This window comes from Aulonocara stuartgranti (genome assembly GCF_965226115.1).
Source record: "Aulonocara stuartgranti genome assembly, chromosome: 23".
NCBI lineage: Eukaryota > Metazoa > Chordata > Actinopteri > Cichliformes > Cichlidae > Aulonocara > Aulonocara stuartgranti.
In genome coordinates this window covers 26,521,516-26,545,811 of record NC_138958.1, presented here as the reverse complement: position 1 = coordinate 26,545,811, position 24,296 = coordinate 26,521,516, and the positions used below count along the sequence as shown (strand labels likewise).

The following is a 24,296-nucleotide window of genomic DNA, read 5'->3' as shown; positions in this document are numbered from 1 at the left end:
ACAGCATATGTCTTTAAAACAAGAATTGTGTGCAGAAGTTTGAATTTATTTTGGATTTTTTATAATCCAAAAAGGCTCAAAAGTATACATACAGGCTCAAATACATTCATAAACTCACTTCAGTCTTTTAGTATTTGATGCTGAAGGTTCCAGATCATCAGTTGCACAACAATTGCACATTAAGTACAGGTTATTCAGAAAGAAAAGAAACTTAGCAATACACACCCAAAGCTACAAAGCAGTTACCTTGAGATTAATGAAACGAACCCTTTAAACCCTTTAACCTCTCCAACTAATCAGTTGTGGTTTGACAAATCAACCGTCATTGGTAGTTTTGACGAGTCAACCGGGCAGAAGGAAGTTCAGTTCTAATGAAAAAGTTGAGAAAAGTCAAGTGTCAAAGGTAAAGGTTTTGGAGAGGCATTCAAAACTAGACTCCAAAGTCTTATTGAATCTGCCTTAATTCTAGTAAGTAAGAAGTCTTTGCTGTAGTAAAGCAGGATGAGTCAGATTATTTGACCTGCTGCCATGTCTGAAGCCTGTTGAGGTTTTCTGCTACTACTGTGGCAAGAGATATCTTTACACAAACTTGACCCAAGGTCTCGTCTCTTGCTGGGAGTCACAGTTCATTAAACGTAACCTTTTGAGCCCTTCCAGGTTTTCTGATTTACAGCAACCTCCACATCCTTCACTGTACCATCTCTCTTTTTTGGTCCTTTATTATTGATTTAATGCAATGTGTTCTGAAGTGGGTGATCTTGATGCTCAATTGGATGTAAAAATTGAGGATAGCAATCCAGAACATAATTAGTGGCTTTCTTATTACAGTATTTCTCAGTCCAGCTGCCTTCCCTTCAACATCTGCTCCTCATATGACTGGCTACGAGACACCAGATGTTCTGCTCCAACCACCCAAAATAAAGACAGGCGCTTTCCTGAAGACCTCAAGCGGTAGCTCCCCGCAGATGACAGCTGAGGCCAGGAAAACAGTTCCAAGAATTGACCCACAAATGAAATCAACCACCTGGACAAGGACAGCAGGAATTAGCTCCAGCCCTGAAGTCACAATAGCAGAAACCAGCAGGCGCAAAACACCAACCGTTCCCCAAACAAATATTGATTCTTCACGGGAAACTCAAGCAGCTAACCTAAACCTATCCAGGACTAACACAGACATGTTCAAGAACCTCTCAGAGATTGTTCCACGCCGAGTCAAACAGGAGCAAGCTAAATTCAGAAACACTACAAGCAATCCTCCGACTGTAGCTTCACCATCAGATCATGATAGACCAGCTGCAGGTAAGCCCCAAATTTCCAATAAATTCCATTTAAGTTTTCCTTAATGTGCGAGGTATCACACTGTGCTGAGCCTCAAGCAAGTATGAAGACAAGGAGACTTTAAAAGGGAACATTCAGTCATTCTGGCCATAATGTTTTATCACAGTCATTAAAATAAGTTACCAGGAAAATAATTCACATACTGTAGTATACATATTTTTTTTAGTTTAGCTATAAAAGCTGCCCTAAGGGGATTCAGGATTTCAATTTGAGAACACTTAAACAGGTCGTTTTCAGATGTTAGGAACAACCGACCAATGTGATCTTTTTTTGGAGATCTTACCACTGTGTGTGCTTGAACAACCATTCAGAAACAGGGAAATTCACATAAAACAAAAACAATTTAGACAAAAAAAATATTGTTTTTTTACTCTGTATTCAGGAAAACTGTAGTTCAATGATATGTTACCTTACAGAGCTAATGCTGCAGTCACAATAGGAAAATCAGTGGAGACCATGGCACACCCAAGATCATTGCGATCGTTTGTGAGCAACTTTCAATTTTGCTGCTTCTTGAAATGGTTGTTTCAAAGACGAGGACCAGATCTGTGATCACTTGCAGTCAGCTGCCGTCTTCAATGAGTCATCAGTGCATCAAGATAGTTATAAAACAAGCAATAAGATCAAATCAGGCTTGGTTGCAATTGAATGGAGTCAAGTTGGCAATTACATGCGTCAGTTACTTACTGTTTATGATAATACGGGATTAACTGTGATAAACTCATTGGCAGTCTGTCTGCATTTATAAATGAGTTTGCAACTATTTGTAAACCTTCACCAATCTGTTTGAGAGAGGTCAGACTGCGACTGTATGGAGACACGTTGCCTCCCACAAGGAGGCCTGTGTGCCTTGTGATCAAAAGTGAACGCCCACAGGTTGAAGGTGGAACACCGTCAGTGTAATCGTTGATTTTTTCCTCATTGCCTATTACTACTCTAGTCTGAACCATTACAGAGCACACAAGGATATTTGTAAGTATATTAATATTTGATACTTGTAAGACTAGAACTAATGAAAGAAAGCAAAAATGAACTTTGCAACAGTTTTATTTGTATGTTTTCAGAGATGTCAGAGATGCAGATTGTGTTTGCTACAATCCGAGCCTTCTTATAGGACAATGATTGATCTCATACAACTTTATCTCCCAGGATCAGTGAGGTCTTTGGCTGTCAGTTTATCAGCTACATGCGCCAGCAGGCCCTGCTTTCCTGGGGTTCAATGCATCAACCGCAGACCGCCACATGTGGGCTACGTCTGTGGCCGCTGCCCACCTGGACTTTATGGCAACGGTCGCATCTGCATGAAGAACTCCAAGGAAGGTGAGGGAGCTTTTACATTTAATATTTTAATGCGTTTGGGGATAAGCTTCCATGATTTTTAAGTCTTGTCAGGGACTTTGCAGGAACCAGAGTGATTATAGAGTTTTTCACAGGCCTTTAGGACATTTTAAAAAAAAGAAAAGAAAAAAAAAGCAGTTGAATGCAGTTGAAGTTTCCTTTAACCCTAAACTAACTAATGCTGTTGACTTAATTCAGCCATAGATCTACTTACACTGGCTGGACATCAGGTGTTTCATAACCTTTGGGTCACATCTAGCCCCACACATGATTGGTCAATGCTGTAATTGAGTCACAAAAGCAGCCCAAATTGGGGTGTCTGCTCTATATAGCATATTCTTCCGATTCTTTGTACAAAAACACATTGTGTTGTTTTTCAAAGGACAAAAATAAGCATTAATCTGATGAAAACATCTGTCAGTAATGTGCATCCTTCCATACACTGTGGTCTGCTTTTAAGAGCTTATTTTGCACTCGTTATATTCTGGTTTCCCTGATGTTGCTTTATGTGTTTTTCTTGATTGGAAAGAATGTCATTTATTGCAGGAGATAAATCAGCATAAGTGGTTGGAGACTGCCTGAATGAAATAACCACCTCTGGTGCATTGCTTTTTGAGTCGGTTCCACAAAGTTTCTACAGCAGATTCCTTAATGTGACTTCACACAAGGGGAGATGGTGGGGGGGCTCCCAACTCTAAAGAGACAGTCTGATTCCAACTTAAATCCCTTTATTGTGGACTGTGTTTGTCTGGAGAGTCACATCACCACAAACAAGACATTAATCGCTTAAATTGCTTTGCTGTTCTTCTCTTTACTTTTATTTGTCCAAGGACTGAAAGCAGACATGCTTTTTTCCTTCAGCATGTCATCGTTTGACCAGATGTTCTGCTTTTCAATTTTAGTTTTATTTTGCTGTATTTTATCATTTAACGCAGCGTTTTGCAGATTCCTGTCAAACTTCTGTTAAGCCTGTCAAGCTGTGTTTAGTACGCAGCGACACATACGCGATACACAGCAGAATGACATCAATGGCAGCTTTATAATGACATGATCTGTAGCACCCAAAGCTGCTGCTTTAGCATATTTTAGTAATCTAATGCTTCTCAGTAAAGATTTCAAAGCTATGACTGGAAATTTACGTTTTGGGGTAGAAATATGAATATCTTAGGGCTCAGTACCTCAGATCTAGTTGCTGGTTGACCTGGTAACCATTGGCCGCTAGGGAAAAATTTATATTCCCTGACTGGTTGCAATGAAACTGATTGCTAAAACCTCAGTTATGCATGCCTAGAGACCAATCAATAAACCCCTGCTAACCACCAATGAATAAACCGCTTGGCATGTCGTTGCTGAAGGTTGCGAGCTGTTGCTAGGTGAAATTGGTCACACAGAACTTTATAATGTTGCCCTGAAAACCACCTTACAATTATTTTGGTCACTGGGACGCTGTCACCAGTTGTTTGTATGGAAGATGCTGTCTACAAATACTTACCAACTACTCACAGAGTGGTGAGACTGTGAAAAATCCAACATGAATAGGAAGTGGCAGTCATTTGAAAAGTTGCACCTTCTAAAATGTCTTGGTTGCAGTTTTTACTTTGAAGTTAAACATTTTCTGTTTACATCTTGAGACAATTTTTTTTTCAAATTTCACTAATTTTGTGAGCAATTGCATACTGTTTGCAGGCAGGTTAGTGTCATAAGAATACATGTGACTGCAGCAATCTGCTAGTGGCAAGGGTTTTCATACTGCACTCTCTTTGTGACCACTTTCACCTACAGACAGCTAGCAACCATTCACCAATCAGTTGGGAAAATACACATTTTTCCCTAGTAACTGGTAGTTGCAAGCAGCTTTGTGACAGGCCTCTAGTGTGCGTGACTGGCAATCTATTTCACAGCAACTGCCAATAACCCCTCACACCAGTCTGAGGCCTGTGTAACTGAGGCCACTCTGCTGTTCTACTTAACTCTAGTTAAGGCCAAATCATATTTCTTTCTGTAACATATTTTTAAACCACTGGAGATGACCAAAGTGCTGTCCATACCACTGTGGAGAACATAAATAGATCGAAAAAATAGAAAGAAAGACAGAATACAGGATCCAGTTGTATAAAATCAAAATATAAATAAAATTAACAAAGGTATTCTAAAAACAAGACAGAACAGGAAAGAAATGTAACACTAAAATATAATAAACAGTAAGAATATGTGAAGGCCATCAAAAACATGCATGTCTTTGGGGGTTTCGTTTCATTAGAGACTTAACATTTGATTGTTCCAGAGTTATCGAGTAGGCACTGCCAAATCTCCCTTATTTTGTAGAAAAACTACAAGCAGTTGATCTTAAAAGTAATGCCTTTTTGGCTTGATCCGGATTCTATCAGCAAAGAAGTGGATGAACTATTAGATTTCTGCAAGAGCATATGCAAGGTAAATAAAATAGGCCCTAAACTGGAACCTTGAGGCACACCATAAGTAATTGGGGCTGTACATGAAGAGAAGAACCCATTTTTCAGGACAGTGCCTTAGATGCTAGCCTAATCCTCAAGAGGGTTCGCAAGAAAGTAGATCTAAATCTTACTGGAAACAAAATGGCACAATTACTGGAGTTTAAAGGCAGCACGTCATCATTAAAAAGTTTGTGTAGAGCATATTTTGTCCTGAGGTGTGATCGGAAATTTTCAGTGGCTTAGTCTAAAAAAGAAAAAGGCTGAGCATACAGCATTTTCTCCATGAATTCCATCATAGAAATATAAGTTCAGAAATAAAAATTACTTAACTCTTTTCAGGCAAGGTTATTTAATAAGGACATGGACTGCTTTGTTAGCAAAATTTGTAATCTGGGAAATTGAAGGTTCTGGAGTGTCCAAAAACTGTGTAGGAACAATATCCCAGGGGCAGTTGTATAAATTATAGTCATGATTGTGTCATCAATGTGATATACAAGCTAATATGACCGTTATCCCTTTCCTCAGCATCCAATCACCTGCCTCAGCAGCAGACACTAGGCAAGTCCAGCCGATCCTCATATGGAAGTAGCAGCAGCAAAGTCGTCCATGTCCACCTACCCAACTTGCCCAACAGGTATGGTGTCAAGCACCTGTCCTCATCCTTCATTAGGTCGCACCAAGTTACAGGATCAGGTAGAGAGGGTGGCACAGGAAGAAGAGAGGCCATCATTTCTGCTTCGAGGGATGTCGCTGCAAATACTCACATCACACGTGCCAACCCTAGATCAGACACTGGGACATACGCCAGTGCCTCCAGGGAGATTGTCATGCCCCATGTAACAGTCTCCAAGGTGAGTTGGTAACTGTTCAAAGCATTAAAAGAAAATCGTACAGATGGACATTAAAGTCCATTTACTCACTTTATGATCATCTTCCAGAAGTCTGAAGGAGCTCTTACTGGTGCCACGCCTGTTAAAGTAACTGCCGCTGCACCTCGGCTCTCCATTCAGCCTGGAAGAGTAACGGCAGCTAAACAAACAACCCAGCATCAGCTCAACCACCTGACATCCACCCAGACCAAACCCTGGACTCCACCAAGACCTGCCCTTACAGCAGCCCTCACTTCTCTGTCCTACTCCCTTTCTGAGTCTGAGTTCTCTGCAGACGGGGATGAAACTGAGCCAGGATCAGAGATGCCGAAGATTGTGCCAGTGCTGACCCTCACAACACCCGACAAGGTCTATAGCTCCCAGGCACAAAGATCTACATCCAGCCAGTCATCAACTGGAAGTGGTACACTAGCTGACGAACATTTGATGGCTTGTGCTGAACGGCCATGTTTTCCTGGTGTCCAGTGTGAACCAGCTAAGGATGGGGGCTTCCGCTGTGGAAGGTGTCCAGTAGGATATACTGGAAATGGGCATACCTGTAAAGGTAAACTTGTTCTCTCTTTGATATCCAAATATCTCAAATCGGCAGAACCAATTTCTAATGGTGTTATTATTCATATAAGATACAGCTATGAAAAACAGTTTTCAACAGGACTCTTCTGCAGCAATCTTGTGTTAACTAAGTACACCCCATGAAATAGCTTAGCAGCAATAACATGAAGTAAACATATATGACTTAATTTGTCACTGTCACGTCACTGGGGATCACTGTGTTTCTGTTCATTGAGGTTTGAAGGTTTGTTAATGCACGACTATTATAGGGTCTGCCAAAAAAATTGGCAGGTTCAGGTTGGGGTCTGGACTTTGACTATTTTGATTCTATTTCTTTTTCAGCCATTCTGTTGCTGCTGTGCTTGGGATCATTGTCCTGTTAAATGACCCAGTTTTAGCCAAGCATTAGGTTTGACTCCAGAATTCTTCTGTATACAGAGGAGTTCATGGTGAACTCACTGATTGCAAGGTACCCAGGTCCGGGGGCTGGGAACAAGCCCAAATCATCACCCCTCTTGACAGTTCTGATGCAAATTTGCAAACCTAAAATTTGCAGCATGTTCAGTTGTATTATTGTAGGGTCTTTACTAGGGGTGCAACAATACTCGTATCGATATTGAACCGTTCGATACAGTACTTTCGGTTCGGTACGCATATGTATTGAATAATACAACATTTTTTATTTATTTTATCAACTTTTCTTCTGACGATGCTGTCTGTGTTGAGTGCTCAGTGGATCTGTGTTTGACTACTCCGCCTAGGTTGCACTGTCGAGTGCAGATCCACTGAGCACAACACAAGCTAGCAAGACAGAAGCTAAGCTCGTTGCAACATGGCAACTGCCTCAATGCTGCCCAAAATTGAACCTGCCCCACCTTCATTCAGATCTGGCATTTGGAACTATCTTGGTTTTCATGTGAAGTATGACCCTGATGGTAAGCACGTCATGGACAAAAGTAAAACAGTATGTCGGATGTGCCACGCAATGCTCAATTTGTGGGAACTAGTGTTAGCGCAGTTAGCTTGTTAACGTGTTGACGCCGTCCAGCCCCAAGCACGGGGCGATCCGTGGTAACGGAGATTTGCCGCGTTATGGCGTTAATGCCATTTTAACGAGATTAACGCTGACAGCACTAGTGGGAACACAACGAATATGACAGCACATTTACGCCGACATATCCTATTGCAAAGACAAGTGGAAGCAGAGACTCTCTTGTTTGTTTATCGCCCACTTCGCGCCACAAACAGGAAACCAGCGGCTGAACAACAGCAGCACGTTTAAGCTTGATAAGCTGTTGTTAGAATTTATTTAATATTACTTTCTACACCAGGATCTTTTTCTATGTAGCTGTCAGCTGGTAACTGTGCAGGGGCGGATCTAGCAAAGTTTAGCCAGGGGGGCCGATAGGGCATGAACAGGGAAAAGGGGGCACAAAGACATACTTTTCTTTCTTATTCTCACTTAAAATGTCGAGCTTTTAATAAATAATTATCCGAATCTTACACCCAAAGTTTTAATATGATGTAAAATGTATAGAAGTCCATTACTGTATATAGTAACTAAGTCTAATATACCCTAGTAAGCTATAGTACTTTTTCCTTTGGGAAGGTACCATCTGTGCAGTCTGCAGTTCTGTTGAAGAAAGACGTTGAATCTATTTAATTATTCTTGAAAATTTTTTTATTTTTGTGCATTTTTTTTGACACTGCATCAAATTAAAGTTGATTACGTCGATTAAGCATCATGAGGTGGAGGGTGGGGGTGGTTCCCTTTTTTTTTTTTTTTTTTTTGCTGGAAGTTTGCAACCCTATTAGTTAGGTTGCTTACTCTTTAAAATACCAGAATAGGGAGGATGGAGTAGGTTTAACTTTATTAGATTGATCAGTATTGCTGAACTATGAAATATTTTGGTTGTAGTGTATTTTTTGCATACAGGTATAACAGAATAGCCTTAGTGTTTGTTTGTTTTTTAACTTGAGTTTGAACTTATACAAAATGCAGCAAGATATTAAAAAAACAGTTTTATTGATTAAAAAACACACTATATCGGATTCATATCGGTATCGGCCGATATCCAAATTTATGATATCAGTATCAGTATCAGACATAACAAAGTGGTATGTGCCATCTCTAGTATGTAGTCCATGTGCCACAAAAGAGAGATAAACCAGTCTAATAGAAAAATATATGTAGGTTTAACATCTTAACGCTCCTCCCCATCTGTGTTTCAAGCTGTTTGCAGGCATGCATGCGGTAGGAACATGGAGTGTGCTGCGCCCAACACATGCCGCTGCAAACCAGGCTACACTGGATCTAGCTGCCAAAAAGGTAAAAAGCAATAGCATTAGAATTTATTTTTTAATAATTTAAGTGTAAAATAATTGTTTTCCCATATTTTATTAGCCATCTGTGATCCGGGGTGCAAGAATGGTGGGGTTTGCATTGCACCAAATGTTTGCCAGTGTCTCAGAGGATACCATGGAGAGACTTGTCAGGAAGGTAACATTTGCTTCTGTTTCCAAGTTAATCCAGTTCAGGATCTATTTAATGCACATTTTTAGTATAACATACTGAGACAACAAATTAATTAAAGGCTTAAAACTTAAGAATGATTAACTTTTATAATAGCTTATAAATTCTTCAACTACCTCTGGTAGCTGCTATGAAGCTCACTTAACCATTAAGTAATACTGTAAATAACACCACCTCATGTATACAAGTAACAACCTGAGGTGATGAAAAGTGAAGTGACAAACACTACACTTCCTCTAATGTCCACTTGAGGCTGCCTCCAAAAAGTATGTCAATCCCATTGAGCCCCATGTTTAAAAAATCCAAATTTACAGCAGAAATAAAAATATTTGCAGCCTAAAACGAAAACTATTTCTTTATAAGTAACCCAGTTAAACTGTATTAAGGCTTAAAATTACACAGGGTTCAGTGAATACAGGCACTAGCCGTCACTTTAGTTATCAGAGTCATTTAACTGGACCTCTGGACTATGTTTATAGTGTTGGTGCCTGTTGGGGCATTTTTAGTAGACAGGTAATATGGTTTGCTGTGCAGTCCCACATGTTCTGTGAATCGTCATTATTTTATCTTTTTGTTACTTAATGCTAATTAACGGGTATGTATTTTGATAGATGTAATTGAACACCATGCAAGCTAGCTACGTAGATCAGATTAATTCCAGCTCCACCAATACAAAGTAAGTGTGGGTGTGAAGCTAATATTGAGCTCTCAAAATAAGTCTTCACAAACCAATGACTGATGTCGCAGTGGTTATGTCCACTTTTATTTACAGTCTATAAGAGCATGCACTAAAAACATGTCAGTATTACATCTCATTTCTAAACTCCATGTGTGCAGCCTTGTGCAGGTCACCATGCGAAAATGGAGGCACCTGTGTGGGACTGCAGACCTGCTCCTGTCCTTACGGGTTTGTTGGTCCTCGATGTGAAACAAGTGAGTTTACTTCTTTTATATCAATATCAGTGAAGATCTTTTAAAACAGCAGTACATTTGTATACATTGTTCTTTTGTTTCGGGTATTTCTTTCTAATTTTACGGTCTTAATTTACAATATTTTTTTTTAAAAACTTTTTCTTTCATAACTGTTATTGTGGTCTCTTCCTATTAAAAGGGAGGTCTTCCTCCCCACTTTCGCTAAGTGCTGTTCAAAGGGGATTGTCTGATTGTTGGAGTTTTGTCTTTAATGTTGTAGAGACAAAACTCGTCAAGGCCACAAAAATCAACATAAAAATCCACTGAATTGAATTAAATAAATGTTTTTTTTTTTTGTTGGTTGCAGTGGTGTGTAGCCGTCACTGTCAAAACGGAGGCCAGTGTGCATCTCCAGATGAGTGCATGTGTACACCAGGCTGGACTGGACCGTCCTGTGAGACCGGTGAGTTGTGTTACTCATGCTGTAGGGGGCAAAGATCTGATTTAAGTTTAGGGTAAAGTTTAACTGCAAATTTTGTTTTCCAGCTCTCTGCTCCCCTGTCTGTCTGAACGGAGGTTCGTGTGTTCGACCGAATACCTGCGAGTGTCCTCACGGTTTCTATGGTGCACACTGTCAGAACGGTAAATCTACAGCAGGCTAGATTCAAAGCTTAAAGTGTCTAAAAGCATCTAAATTGGGAGCTATTCTGCTTTTACCTTTTTCAAAATCACAAAAATACTGTTTTAGTGGTTGATTCTCATATTAAACATGACCAGTTTTTCAAATAATCAGGTTATGTATGTGTAGTGTATTAATAGAGACTGTTTATCCTAATACTGACATTACAGATGTCTGTTGGTGAGGACTAGCCAATCAGAAGAAAGCTAGGTTAAATGGGGAGGGGCTAAGAGGCCTTGTTTCAGAAAAAAGATGAGCTGAGGGGCCCAGTAGAAGATAAATAAGGATTCTTTTGAGCTGTTAATCATGCAAAGCTACTGGAGTGCAATAATATAGGAAAAACAGGACTTTTTCTAATATATTTTTTCTCCTCCAGCTGTCTGCAACCCTCCCTGTAAAAATGGTGGTCTGTGTATGAGAAACAACGTCTGCTCATGTCTGCAGGGGTACACAGGGAGACGGTGTGAGAGAAGTAAGCACTTCTTCTTCATCTCCTGGTCATCTTCCTTGTCTGCAGATGCTCCAGTTACTTTAATTATCACTCAGTTGCTTTTAAAGATGACGAAGTGGACGAACTTGTGTCACTTTAATTTCCAGATTGTGTGCTTTTACTGTCATGTTTTGGACAAACTAAAGAATTAATTGATTAAAACTGTCTCCCTCATTCCTCCTCTCCAGGTGTGTGTGAGCCCATGTGCATGAACGGTGGGCGGTGCGTTGGTCCAGATGTTTGTGATTGTCTGTCCGGTTGGCGAGGGAAGAGATGTGACAAACGTACGTGTAATGATCCGTAATGCTCAGGCAGACACGAACACCTGAACACTTCTTCTGCTCTCTTCTTATGTTGACCTACAGTCAGAGTACAGCCTCTTTCACTTCTAAGGTTTTACATGTTTGGGGATAAAAAACATCCTTAGCAGAACTGGAAATGAGGTAAATACAACCTCAGATGAAAAGCATTAAATAAGAACATATTTTTGCTCAGTTTAAGGTCCTTGCTTCACCCATGATCCACATCTCCAATAGGTTTCATGAAATTCTGCTCTGTAGTTTTTGTGAGGTGACAAACAACGCTGCAAACGTTCCTCTGTTCTCGCCTTGCTTTCGTGCCGACCTCCTGAGCACGCAGCGAGTTTCTCAGACTGACCTGGCAACACCTCCGCAGAGGTGCTTCACATGTGGAAACCATCAGGTGTAGTGCCTGCAGAGTTTCACTTGACTGACCTTTGACCCTCGCAGAGTGGTAACAGTTACCTAAGAGACAGAAGTTCAAAAGAAGAAGAGATTAATTACAGATAAGTGTTACCTGCTGACTTGCTCAAGCTTTCTTAGGAGAACTGTTGTTACCCTCAAGTCCTACTCCGGTCGAAGTGATTTAAATGTGTCATCAGAGTGAAGGCGGGGCTCTGTGTGGACTTCTGTGACCACAAAGACCACATGACACATCCTTCAGTTGGACTCCAGCTGTGAGAGCCGTGGCTGTGTGCTGTGATTGACATGTCGGGTGTGAGCACAGCCCTGCACCTCAGCTATTTAAAAATGTAGATGTCAATTTGTTAATTGACATTATGTATTAAGTGAATGAAAAACAGAACAAATATTTGATGATGATGATGATGTTCAGAGCTTTCTGTCATCGTGTGTCCTCTCAGCCAGCTGTCTGCAGAAGTGTCTGAATGGAGGCGAGTGCGTCGGTCCAAACACCTGCCACTGCGCCCCAGGGTGGCATGGCACGCTGTGTCAGATCTGTGAGTATCAAAACCAAACACACACTCATAGGTACACTAGAGGGACAACAATAAGACAACCTCCAAAACAGGAAAGGCCTTACAGGTGAAGGACACTCACAGCTTTTCCTTCCTACTCTGCTTTTTTTTTTTTACTACTTTTGCCTTTGGCTAGCCTCAGTGTCATTTCTGGTAGCAGTAGTGACACTGAGGCTGGACCTGGACCCTAAAGAGGTTGCACAGGTAGTCCAACTCCTCCAGGACGCCACATCAATACATGCCATTGTCAGAAAGTTTGCTGTGTCCAGGATCATGTAGGAGATCCCAGGACACAAACAGTTACTTTAGTTTAGGGTCTGATGTGTTATAGTGCAGGACGTTAGGCTGCCTGTAACATCGTTCAGCATGAACAGCTTGGTGGTGGGTCAGTCATGGTCTGGGGAGGAATATCCCACAGACCACTGCAGGCTACACAACCGTACCCTGACTGCCATGAAATCCTTGGACTGACTGTCAGACCATATAATGGCGCAGTGAGTCCCGGGTTGCTCCTGGTGCGCGACAAAGCCCAGCATCATGTGGTGAGAACAGGCAGGATGCATGGAGGACGTAGGCATCGATACCATTGATTCGTTGTCACACTCAACAGAACTCCTCTTGGACATTATGTTTTGGTCCATCTGACACCACAAGGTTGCACCTCAGACTGGGACACCATCCAAGGTTCCCGAGGTTGTCAGTCTTGCATAAAAACTACAGAGAACAGTTTTGAGTTGTTGCAATGAAATTCCAAGAAACGGGATCAGCCCACTGCATCATTTCTTCACTCTGATTTTCAGGGTGTCTTTGAATTCAGTAGGTTGATCATTTTCATTTCTGTCAAATGACGTGGCAGTCCATGTTAGTACAGATATGTTTCTCTCACAGGCCCACTAAATATAAAGTAAGAGCTTTTTTTAAATCTCATTTTGTTTCAGAAATGTTTTCTTTGTGCCTTGAATGATAAACTTCAGCTGGGATCTTACAGAGAACGTTGTAGCAGGACTGATTTATTTGATCTTCTAACTGTGTATCTGTTGCTGTTGTGTCTCAGCTCTCTGTGAGCAGAAGTGTCTGTACGGCAGTCGCTGCATCCGGCCGAATGTCTGCGCCTGCCAGAATGGATTCTCTGGGTCGTTCTGCGCCAGGAGGGTAAGAACTGAACATGGAGCCTCAGTTTAAAGAGGAGAGCATCTACTTGTTAAGTGTTTTCTGTGTCTTGGCCTCTTATTTGTTACTCCTTGTTTGGAGGAACGTCACTTTTTCCAGACTGTCAGATTCGCAGATGAGAGACAGAAGACTCACATGAAGAAAAACAGAAACACATGAGTCCGTCCTCATGAACTGGCCACTTACAGACGATGATGTATTGAAGCCAAATGCTGCTCTATATGTTTGGATTTTACAAGCTGCAGTTCATTGCCACAGTCCAGCCTCACGTTACAATCACATGTCATGTATCATTGTTATTATTTTTCAAACTTCCCAGTAACTGAAGCTGTTTTGTTTGTTTTGCACCAGCTGGAGGACAGACAAAGTGCAGGAATTTCAGCAGAGAAAGACATACAAAAGTTCTGCATGCGAATCTTTAAAGAGGAAGTCAGGAGTTACGGAGGTTTGGAGGATGAGCAGGAGTGTTAGGTTAGGCCAATGGTTCCCAAAGTTTTTTTGCTGGGCCCCCCTTTGTTTTACAAGAAAAAATAAAAATTACGTGTGGACGAGGAATACAGAGTTCGTCATCCAACGTCAAAGTTATGTGCCTTTTTTCACATTTACATCAGATGAATTGCAGAATGACAGAGACAAAATACTGTTAATCTGACTATCTTCAGGTTTTACACGCTTACATATGCACACGCAGTTACTGTCCCTCCATTTACAAAGGCAGAGGCGTCACGGTGTGATTATTGGATTATTAGTGAAAAAGTAAAACTAAGGCATTCAAAGTGCCACGGTGAATTAAAATGAAATATTCAAAAGTTAAAACAATATTATTTACAGTATAGAAAAGATATACAAGATATAAAAAAACAGGAATGCTAAAAGTCTTAACAGAGACGATGCAGATAAAATGGCAGAAAATAGAAGTTAAGACAAAACAAAGACAAAAAAAGTACAAAAAGTGAAAATAATCAAGTGTAGGGAGATAAAACACCAACTAAAAGATACAAAATAAGGTTAAATTTCTGCTGTTTGTGTCTTTTTGCTTCTCAGTGATGATCTGTGTAGTTATCCAGCCTCATGTTTTTATTTGTTTTGTTTTTTCCAGCTGCCTATCACACGAGGCTGACACCAAACAGCCGGCGGTAAAACCCTCAGGTGATCTGGAAAGCACCAAGACGTAATCAGACTCCAAAGGTCACCATCAGCTGAGCTTAGCATGGAAACTAGTGATGCCGACATACAAGACGGAGAAAAAGGCAGCTTATCCCTCGTTTTTGTGCTAAGCTAAGCTAACACGTGGACAACCTGGGGTCCGTTCTTCGTACTTCGCTAAGTAGGTTAGCTGGATTTGATTGTTGACGATTTCGCGTGATCTTGGATCGTTCGGTTCTCCGAAGCTCATCCGGGACTTGCTGTCATAGCAACAGATCCGTAAGCGTAAACCTGCTCGGGAGCAGGCTTACTTTATGTAAACAAGATTAGATCGCGGCCACTCAGGTATGTCCGCTTCATGTATACGAAAGCAACAGCGATATTTTACCACTGTTTCACCATAAATAAATATTATCAATGTAACTAAAGTTAATGCAGTATTTGATCCTTTTATTGATTCCATACAGATACATACAGGTCATTTCCTAACAAAAAGGGAAATGTACTATTAATCATTCTATTTCATGTATTTGATTATTTCAGATGTAATTCGTATTTTAGAGTAGTAATAGTAAATTACTTCATGTAATCAAGATGAGAGACCATGGCTATAAAAGCGAAGGTGGATTTGGGAAGCCTGTCGCAGCCATGTCCTGTCCGTATACGCGAGCCACCCATTGCGGAAGGTGCAAGATTGATAAGGAGAGTTTTCAGAATCCAGCGTATATTGCGGGACAGACAGGATCCTTTAGCTCAGCGCGACAGTGTGCTCATAGAGAGATGTCGATTTTCCCGTGAGGGTATTATTCACTTAACCAACTTGTTGACGAGGGGGTGCAGGACCACCACCTGTCTTTTTGTGCGCTGCCCTTTTCTTGGTTGCTGTTATAAACAAACAAACAGATTATTTCAGGGTCTCTTTCCAAGAGACGAAAAGCAATATAAGTGATAAATATTACCATTCTGTAGAATATTCTTATATTTCACTTTTACTTGTTCCCATGTTCTAGTGGGTCCTGTTGTGGCTCTAATGTGAAAGAGGATATAATGTAATATAATATAATATAATATAATATAATATAATATAATATGGTGTAATATAATAAATTTACCCTACCGCCTACTGGTGTTGGCCAGAGGGGCCGATGGCGCGATATGGCAGCCTCGCTTCTGTCACTCTGCCCCAGGGCAGCTGTGGCTACAACCGTAGCTGCTTCCACCAGTGTGTGAATGTGAGAGTGAATGAATAGTGGCATCGTAAAGCGCTTTGGGTGCCTTGAAAAGCGCTATATAAATCCAATCCATTATTATTATTATTATTATTATTATTATTATTATTATTATTATTATTATTAATAAATTACTTATGAGTTTAATTTGTCAGCAACTTTCTGCCAGCCCTCTCTCCTTGCTTTTGCAGCCTTTGCAGTGTTCCCTTGCGTTTTAATTAAACTCTGAAACTCCTGAAATCCCTCAATCGAGTTCTTGCTCTGCTGCCGAAAAATACTGAGCGCGCTCCTTCGACATTTTCGCCGACCAATCAAAGGGTTGCCGATCAATGTTTCTACTATCGATGCGTAGCCCCTGTTAAGCCACCCAGTGATCTCACATTACTTCATCCAGCTATACTAATCGTCAACAACAGGTGTGTTCGGAGAACCGGAATAGCGAGCTCAAAGTTAGCACGATGATTTGATCTTGGATGTAGTAAGCGAGGTACAAAGAACGGACCCCTGTTTTATGTTTGTTTGTTTTGGGGAATTGGTCACACCGATGAGAAATTGCTCTTAAGCTGCAGAGGGAAACTATTTTCCAGACTTGATTAACATCTAAAACCTACAAAACCTACACTTCAGAAGGAAAAATCCTCACCTGAGGTTCAACATTATTTGCAGTCCCAACACTAAAAGATATTTTGTCACCCTAACACATTAACACGTCCTCAGAGTTTAACTGTGCTGACTCATTGGGTTCTTTCACTCATTTACAGCAGTTTACAGTAAATCTTCAGGGTTTGTCCTTTTCACCGTGAATCCAAACCTCAGTAAGAGTATTTATTTATTTACTTTGTTGTTTTATATTGTCACATATTTGCTGTTGTACATTTCTTAATCAGTGTATAATCTGTTATTTCTTATCAAAGCATTGGCTACTGGCTGTTTTGTAAGAAAATAAAGCTCCTTTAGAGGTACCGCTTGTTGTCCTTCCTAAAAACCTGCATATATATGGAAGCAGGGCTGTCTCCAGGAATTTTTAGATGGGGTGGCACAGGAACTTGGGGGGGGGGGGGGGGGGGGGGGTATTAATACCAAACTAAATCACTTATATGTGATTAAATCATTACAAGTTGCTGAATTTTCAGACTGTGGACAGACTTCCTGCTTCCATAAAAATTCATTAGGTGTGACATGTAACAAAATGGATGGCTCCATATTTATATGAGTTTAAGAGTAAATAAGTCTACAGTTGTATTTACTATGGTGCATGGAAGAGAAAAAGGCTGTTTCCCAGAAAAATGACTTCCAGAAGGAATTTAGAGGGGGCACCTGAGGCCCTCCCCTTAGCTACGTCACTGATCTGGTGTATTTTTAACTTGATGATGCTTTTAATTTGTTAATTTCCTTACAGGTACCTTCTGTAATTAAGCTTTGTTGAATTCAAGATTTCGTTTTCTTTCTTTTATTTTTTAACCACGGGGGCAGCATTTTACCTGCTGCTTAACTTCTGGCAGACTGTCATTGCAAATAAGAACGTCTGAAAAGGGTGTCTGGCAAAATAAGGGTTTGCTGACTCACTGCACCATCTTCTGGTACAAGATGGTATTACATGAATGTACAGCCCAGCCCTAGTTCACCTTTAGTTTTTATCTCTACAACACAGCACATAAACACTTTGGAAATAAACTCTCCAGTTGTTCCTTCACATTTTGCTGATTGTTTAGTTAATTATGTAAACTTTTAAACTATTCTTAAAGATAAGGTTTTACAATAAGTACTTTGGCTGAGAGCAGCAGCAGAGAGGCATTTGACTTTGCTGCAGGGGCCAGACAAGTTCACAGCCAGCAGGTCGGGGCAACAAAGGCTGCGAGGAAAGGAGGATTAAGAGATTAATGAGGTTGCATTAGCTCAACACCAATTAGGATTCCTCTCCTTCCCTCTCTCAGCCAAAGGCAAAAGAGCCAGCTGACTTTTCTGCTGTTTTGAGTCAATTGTTCCATATTAACTTTTTTTTTTAAAAAGGTTATGGGGGGCTTTTAAGTCCAGTATGTTCATTTAAATCCTGTTTGGCCTCCTGTGGCAACAGGGCCTCACACATATCTGTGGAGGTTATTTGCGCTCTCCAAAAAAAACCCCAAAGAGAGTGGAAATGATGATTGGGAGTTAACTGCCCTCTGGTGACAACAATACAAATATATCAAGATTATTTAAAACAAAAACAAAAAAATCTGAGAAATTTAAATGTTTATGTTAAGATTAAATTTCATCAATAAGCCCAAACTCACTTCCCCTTTCAAGTCTAATCTGAATGAAAGTGATAGGCTGAGAGGTTTTTCAGCAACACACACACACACACAAGTGTGTTCACAGATATTTATATCCACCGCCAAAGATGGCACTCGGCAAGGTGGAGGAGGAGGTGTGTGTGTGTGTCCATCGTGGTGGGCACAGACAGCGGGAAGGGACGGGACGGACAGGGAGGAAAACACCTGGACTGTTCACTCAGTGAAGCTCGGAGCCGACAGCCAAGCCAGGAGAGCTGCCAGTGAATACACACACACACACACACACAGTAAAGTTCAAAGTCAAAGAGGTCCAGACTGAATCACTGTGAAATGGTTTCCTTTCAGTAAATATTAACATTGATAATTCATCCATGAAAAAGAAGGAAGGAAGAGAAAACGCTCCATAGTGGATCAAATCTGTAAAAGAGGCAGAACCACATTTAATGTGTTTCTTTAGGCACCTTGTTACTAACAGCCTCATAAAAACACATAACTTGTTTTTATTTCTTTAGACAATTCTATGAAAATGACAAAGATAAGACAGATTGACATAAAATAGTATTTTTGCACCAACAAAGTGATTCCCAAAGAGCTATGAGCTGAAAACCTGGCATATCTCATCATGGTGTGCAGTGTGTCCTTAAAGAAATTGAGGAAACTGGACAAAAGAAGAAGCAGCAAGCTTGAAAAACTATCACGCAAGAACTGGACTTAAAATCAGTGGCAACAGGTCTGATGGAGTGATGAATGCACCAAATACTTTTGGTCCAAATCATCATCAGCATGTACAGAAGAGGTCAGGAGAGCTACAACAGTGTCTACAGCCATCAGTAAAACACAGTCATGGTTTGAGCTGCATTTCAGTCAGTGGTGTTGGAGATCTTGTTAAAATTCATGAATTACAGAACACAGAAAAGTCCCATCAGATTTTAAACCACCATGGAAGACCATCTGATTGGCAACAGCTTCATTTTTCATCATGACAATGATCCCAAACACACTGCCAATGCAGTAAAATCATCCCTGGACAGAAAAACACACAGCGGAGCACTATCAGTCATGGATCGGCCTTCCCAGAGCCCGGACCTCAACATTATTGAAGCAGTGTGGGATCATGTTGACAGAGAACAGAACAAAAGGCAGAAACAAAGAAGAGCTTTGAATGTCCTTCAAGAAGCCTGGAGAACTATTCCTGAAGACGACTTGAAGAAATGACGAGAAAGCTGCTGAAAATGATTTGCAGAATTGTTGCTTTGTTTTTATTTTCCATTAAAGTGTAAACAGATATCGGTGGACAGAAGCTTCAGTCTGAATCAAATATGGAATATGGCCTATTGGCCTTGAGGGGAGCCCCACCTCGGTGGAGCCTAATTTAAACCCATATCCTCCAGACCACAACAGGTGCCCCCCTCCTCCACTCCCTTTACGTTCCACCTGTCTTCTCTTCTCCGTGGCGGGATCCAGAAAGCAGCCGTCAGTCATTACAAATGGCGTGCCGGCCCCCTAAGTCACCGGATCGGCGGCAGCTGCTCGACCCCCAGAGCTATTTTCACCCTCAGGATAAAGTGGTGTTCAGCGAGCCGCCCGCACGGCCGAGCAGCTCCAGTCACGCTGCAGCAGAGCCAGGATGAAGTCCACCGGCAGCGAGTGCACCGTGCAGCCAGACTGCTTCACCTCAGACCTGGAGGACCTGGACAGCGCCAGCAACAGCTCCGACGGCGGCTGCACGCCGCGCAGGGAGCCGGGGCAGGTGGTCTCGGAGGAGGGAGCCCCGAAACGTAGAAGGAGACGGAGGAGGAGCAGCGGAGGAGACTCGCGTCTGCCCGGCGTGAGCAAACAGAGGCAGGCGGCCAACGCGCGGGAGCGGGACAGGACGCACAGCGTGAACACGGCCTTCACGGCGCTCCGCACGCTCATCCCCACCGAGCCCGCCGACAGGAAACTCTCCAAGATCGAGACACTGCGCCTGGCCTCCAGCTACATCTCCCACCTGGCCAACGTGCTGCTGCTGGGGGAGGACTGCCTGGACGGACAGCCCTGCCTGCGCTACCAGAGCATCCTGCACGGCCCCGCCGCCCTCAACGCACCCTCCCTGCGGCCCATCTGCACCTTCTGCCTCAGCAACCAGAGGAAGCTGGTGAGTGGCTTCTCACACCCATAGTCGATTAGTGCCAGGGACGTTTCTCGGATTTCTGGGGGTGGGGTGGCATGTGGACATAAGGAGGGGGGCAAGAAACAGTTAGGGGGTGGTCAGATTCTTCTGTAATAAACCCAAAGCAAACTGCCTGCAAATACTCAGAACTGTGATCATTTTAATTGTGGGCACATCCTGCCTCCATGAACATGAATTAGGGGACGTAACAATATGGTGGCAACACAGAAGCATGAGAGTCAGCCACGAGGGAATAAAGTAAAGAAGAAGAAAAATTTATGGACACAGTCTGGTTACAACCACTGTTAAGTTTGCCAAATAATAATTTGTCATACTTTTCACCTTTTGTTATGACAAGATGACTAAATAATTCAATTTTATTTATATAGCACCAAATCATAAAAACAGCTGCCTCAAGGTGCTTTACAATGTAAGGTAGCAACCCTACAATAGTACAGAGAAAACCCCAGAAATCAGAAGATTGAGCAAGCAGTTGGTGACAGTGGGAAGGAAAAACTCCCTTTTAACAGGAAGAAGAGGTGAGGAGAACTAATAAGTCATGCACGAGGACAAAAATTATAATGAAATGTATTGACACATTTATCAACAAAGAAAAATGAGATAAAAACATTCTGGAAAGGTGAGACCCAATCAGAACAATTGTGTAAAAAGGCGGGATGAGGTTGGAAGTGATCCAATCACAATGAATTTCCTCGTGCAGTAAGGTTAGATGGCACATTTGATCTGCCAAAGAGAAACAATACAACTTTTCAGCATCCAAGGTTGCTGGTGTTGTTGTTATACAACTTCAATGTTCTTTGTTTCGCATGAAAACAAAATTTGCATTTGATGTGACAAATATTTACACTTCATAGTCAGTTTTAGGTTTAGTCAATTATAATCATATTCATTTAGTCGATTAAAATAAATCAAAATAAACACTGGTTACAAGCCAAAGTGCTCATAATACACCACTTTAGGCTGGCTCAAAAACTCTCACATTGAGCCCACATGGCTATGTCCATCTTTTATATACAGTCAGTTAAGACATGAAAAAAAAGTTTTTGACATTTATAATTAGGATGTTTTTTATTGCATGTTTTTAAATTTATTGGTGTATATAGTTATAGTCATGCTTTGAGGAGGTCAACACTGTTTCTTCGCATTGTCGTTTGATGTTACTGTACAATTGAAATCTCATTTTAAAGGACAGGGAGAATGTACCACAGATGCTTTTAGCCACATCCATGATTCCTCTGGCTCCGTGAGACGCTATCACTTGTTGTTTGGGTCTGCTCAGGTCCTCAAACCACACAGATCTGCTCAATGCAGACCCAATGATGCACGGTCTTTACATAGCTAGTGGCACCTGTCTCCTTACTGACTGACACCACAAAATGAAATCAGGCTGTGGTGCCTTCAAGAGCCCTCAACCCAGCTGCAGACTTTAAATTAATGATTTGAGCATCACAAATGTTTCTTTGTTCATGAAACATTTGTGAATCCGTGTGGGTCACAAGTGTTTACAGCATGTGTTGGAGTCTGGCTCGGACCCTTTACGGTTATAAATGCAGAGCAGAATCTGCCACAGGATCGGGATTATTATGTCGCTGTTACATTTAAAGGTAAAAATCTGTAACAACACACATTTTAACTGACCTGTTTAGAGGTGAGGATCATGCAGTTGTTGTGACGGTGGTTTCACTGAAGTCTGTTAGTGTGTTTGTTTTTGCCTCCACAGCTCAGAGATGGAGCGAAACACTCAGCTGCTGTGTGAAACTTCTTGGCACCAGACAGGCGAGGAGTCCACCACCCCGTGGTGTTGTTTACATGTAGGACTTTGTACATATATGAATATAAATATCTTTATTTTTGGACGAGACGAGAAAACTAAGGACAGATTTAAACACTGAAAAGCACTTTCTGTTCACGCTCATGTGCTTCTGGAGCCTCTGTGTTTTGGTTGAACTGTAACCTGAGCCGATGTGTAAAGTAGCACCTGACGTGGGGCTATTTTGGTCCCACCAATAGTACAAACTACCCCTTTGACACCCCACCACCCTATGTCTGACCTCTTAAAAAAAAAAAAACTAAACTAGTGGCTGCTGTCAGTTCAGTGTTACCTTGCGCTTTAAAGGGGCATTAACTGATGTGTTGCCTATAGTAGTGAACAGTGGGAACTGCAAAAATGCTCATATACATGTGGAAAAAAAAACCCTGCATGTCAATATCTCAGGACTTTAATCCCCCAGAAGTACAACAGTCAGTGAAGATGTTGAAATTTACACACTGGATTACACTGCTGTTTCCTTACTCCACTCTTCTTATGTCTACCTGGTTAATTTTTGAGCATATTTTTCGTAAAGTGAAAATGTTGCAAGAAAACCTTATAATGAGTTGATCCCAGCATGCAAAGCACTCTGGAAAATCCTTTTGTTCCTTCCCAAATTCCCAAATGCCACCATTTTAACAGATCACATGGAGAAAGCCATGTCTCCTAAAGGAAAAGTGGTCTGTTATTCATTTGATATTTTACAATAATAGACCAGATTATCTGAATAGTAATGATCTGAGTATGAGGATGTGTATCCCACCTCTGGTAGCTGGTATAGATTCCAGCCGCCCCACAACACTGAATTGGATGAGCGTACAAGAATGTGTTTGTTTCGTCAACAAGCTGCCATCAGCACCGGTGACTGACTGATGGTGTTTGACATCAGTAATACCAGCTTTGGCCTAGAAGCTTTGTGATGCCAAGCTTCTTTCTTTTTTTTTTTTGGCACTGAAAAGAATTATGAATGTGGACTAAAGTCAGACTCTGCAGTTTGTTTTGCTGCCATCTTTCCAGGACAAAGTACTTCCTTTGTGGGATAAAATATCCCATTAAACACAAGAGTGTCGTTTAGTTCTATGGGAACTTAGTGAAGGATCGGTTGAGTTATTTTCAGCGTGCTTTGCATGATTTCACAAAATTGGGAGGTCAATTCCAGTTAATCTGGATACACTTAGATACTGAAGGACATTTAGCATTAAAATGGTTTCCTGAAATAAGCAGTGTGTTCTTAATTTGAAGGTCCAGTTGGAAACTTCCTGGTAACTGTATGTGCGTCAGAAGTTATGTTTTTGGCCTGATTTCAAGATAAAGTTCTTTGCGTAAATGTTTACTTTTGCATTGTTACACGGTTTCCTCATCACTGTAAAAACACTGTGCGATAGGCTTCCTTTTGCTCTAAATTGGAGTGTATTTAATCCTTCTCAATCAGCTGGATCCATCAATTTTTATTGTTCCAGCACTAAACTATGACTGGGAGCTGTTGCACACTACCTCATAACTGTGTTTTGAAATATGAAGGCCTACCTCCAAATCCAATGAGTAAGAAGTACTTGAATACCTGACAACTTGTGTTCTTTGCACATCGCACATACTGAGAAGCTGCTCGAAGAGAAAAATGTATTTTTGTACAATAAAAATAAAAACAATGATATCAAAACTTCAATTGTCTCTCATTTGTGGGCCTTAAACTGTATGTTGTGCTTGTAATTTGCAAACTCTGTAAAAGCACGCTTTGTGTAACTTCCCAAAATGACATTAATCAGTCAAAAGAAAAGAAAAGACTGATTTATGTCTAAAGTGTCTTTTATTATGTTTAGAGACATCAACAGAAGTAAGATTAGGACTAGGCTGCACTTTGATGTAATACCACTTTGGACCACAAGATTGTGTAGTGAGTCAATGCAACCTTTATTTAAACCGATGAGATACCAAGAGCAAATTTCTTTACATTGACGCCAAAAAATAAAGGCAAATGTGGAGGAAATAGGGGAAATATTGGCTTGACAAGGACTCCAGCTTTGGAGAATATGA

At 41.2% G+C, this 24,296-nt stretch overlaps 2 protein-coding genes across 2 annotated transcripts in view; both read left to right on the top strand.

Moving 5' to 3' along the window:
- Positions 1–16,991, top strand: part of LOC309700017 (von Willebrand factor D and EGF domain-containing protein) — a 39,516-nt gene extending 22,525 nt beyond the window's left edge. Inside the window, exons 20-33 of the mRNA XM_082523354.1 lie at positions 829–1,299; positions 2,488–2,658; positions 5,655–5,980; positions 6,068–6,563; positions 8,805–8,900; positions 8,976–9,071; positions 9,942–10,037; positions 10,384–10,479; positions 10,563–10,658; positions 11,072–11,167; positions 11,374–11,469; positions 12,348–12,443; positions 13,516–13,613; positions 14,731–16,991. Of these exons, the coding sequence (XP_082379480.1) occupies positions 829–1,299; positions 2,488–2,658; positions 5,655–5,980; positions 6,068–6,563; positions 8,805–8,900; positions 8,976–9,071; positions 9,942–10,037; positions 10,384–10,479; positions 10,563–10,658; positions 11,072–11,167; positions 11,374–11,469; positions 12,348–12,443; positions 13,516–13,613; positions 14,731–14,751 (2,351 nt within the window). The 3' untranslated portion in view covers positions 14,752–16,991. The remainder of the gene's footprint in view (positions 1–828; positions 1,300–2,487; positions 2,659–5,654; positions 5,981–6,067; positions 6,564–8,804; positions 8,901–8,975; positions 9,072–9,941; positions 10,038–10,383; positions 10,480–10,562; positions 10,659–11,071; positions 11,168–11,373; positions 11,470–12,347; positions 12,444–13,515; positions 13,614–14,730) is intronic.
- A 2,889-nt stretch (positions 16,992–19,880) lies between these two features.
- Positions 19,881–23,924, top strand: LOC309699853 (basic helix-loop-helix transcription factor scleraxis). Its single transcript, XM_082523033.1, has 2 exons — positions 19,881–20,416; positions 22,173–23,924. The coding sequence occupies exons 1-2, from the start codon at positions 19,907–19,909 to the stop codon at positions 22,206–22,208; spliced, it is 546 nt and encodes a 181-aa protein (XP_082379159.1). The 5' UTR covers positions 19,881–19,906; the 3' UTR covers positions 22,209–23,924.
- The last annotated feature ends 372 nt before the right edge of the window (positions 23,925–24,296 follow it).

What these genes read in the sequence shown, in the direction of transcription:
- LOC309699853 (XM_082523033.1), top strand. Translation starts at nt 19,907, where the DNA reads ATGAAGTCCACCGGCAGCGAGTGCACCGTGCAGCCAGACTGCTTCACC. An exon ending in TCAGCAACCAGAGGAAGCTG is followed by an intron (nt 20,417 to 22,172) that starts GTGAGTGGCTTC and finishes TTGCCTCCACAG; the next exon opens with CTCAGAGATGGAGCGAAACA.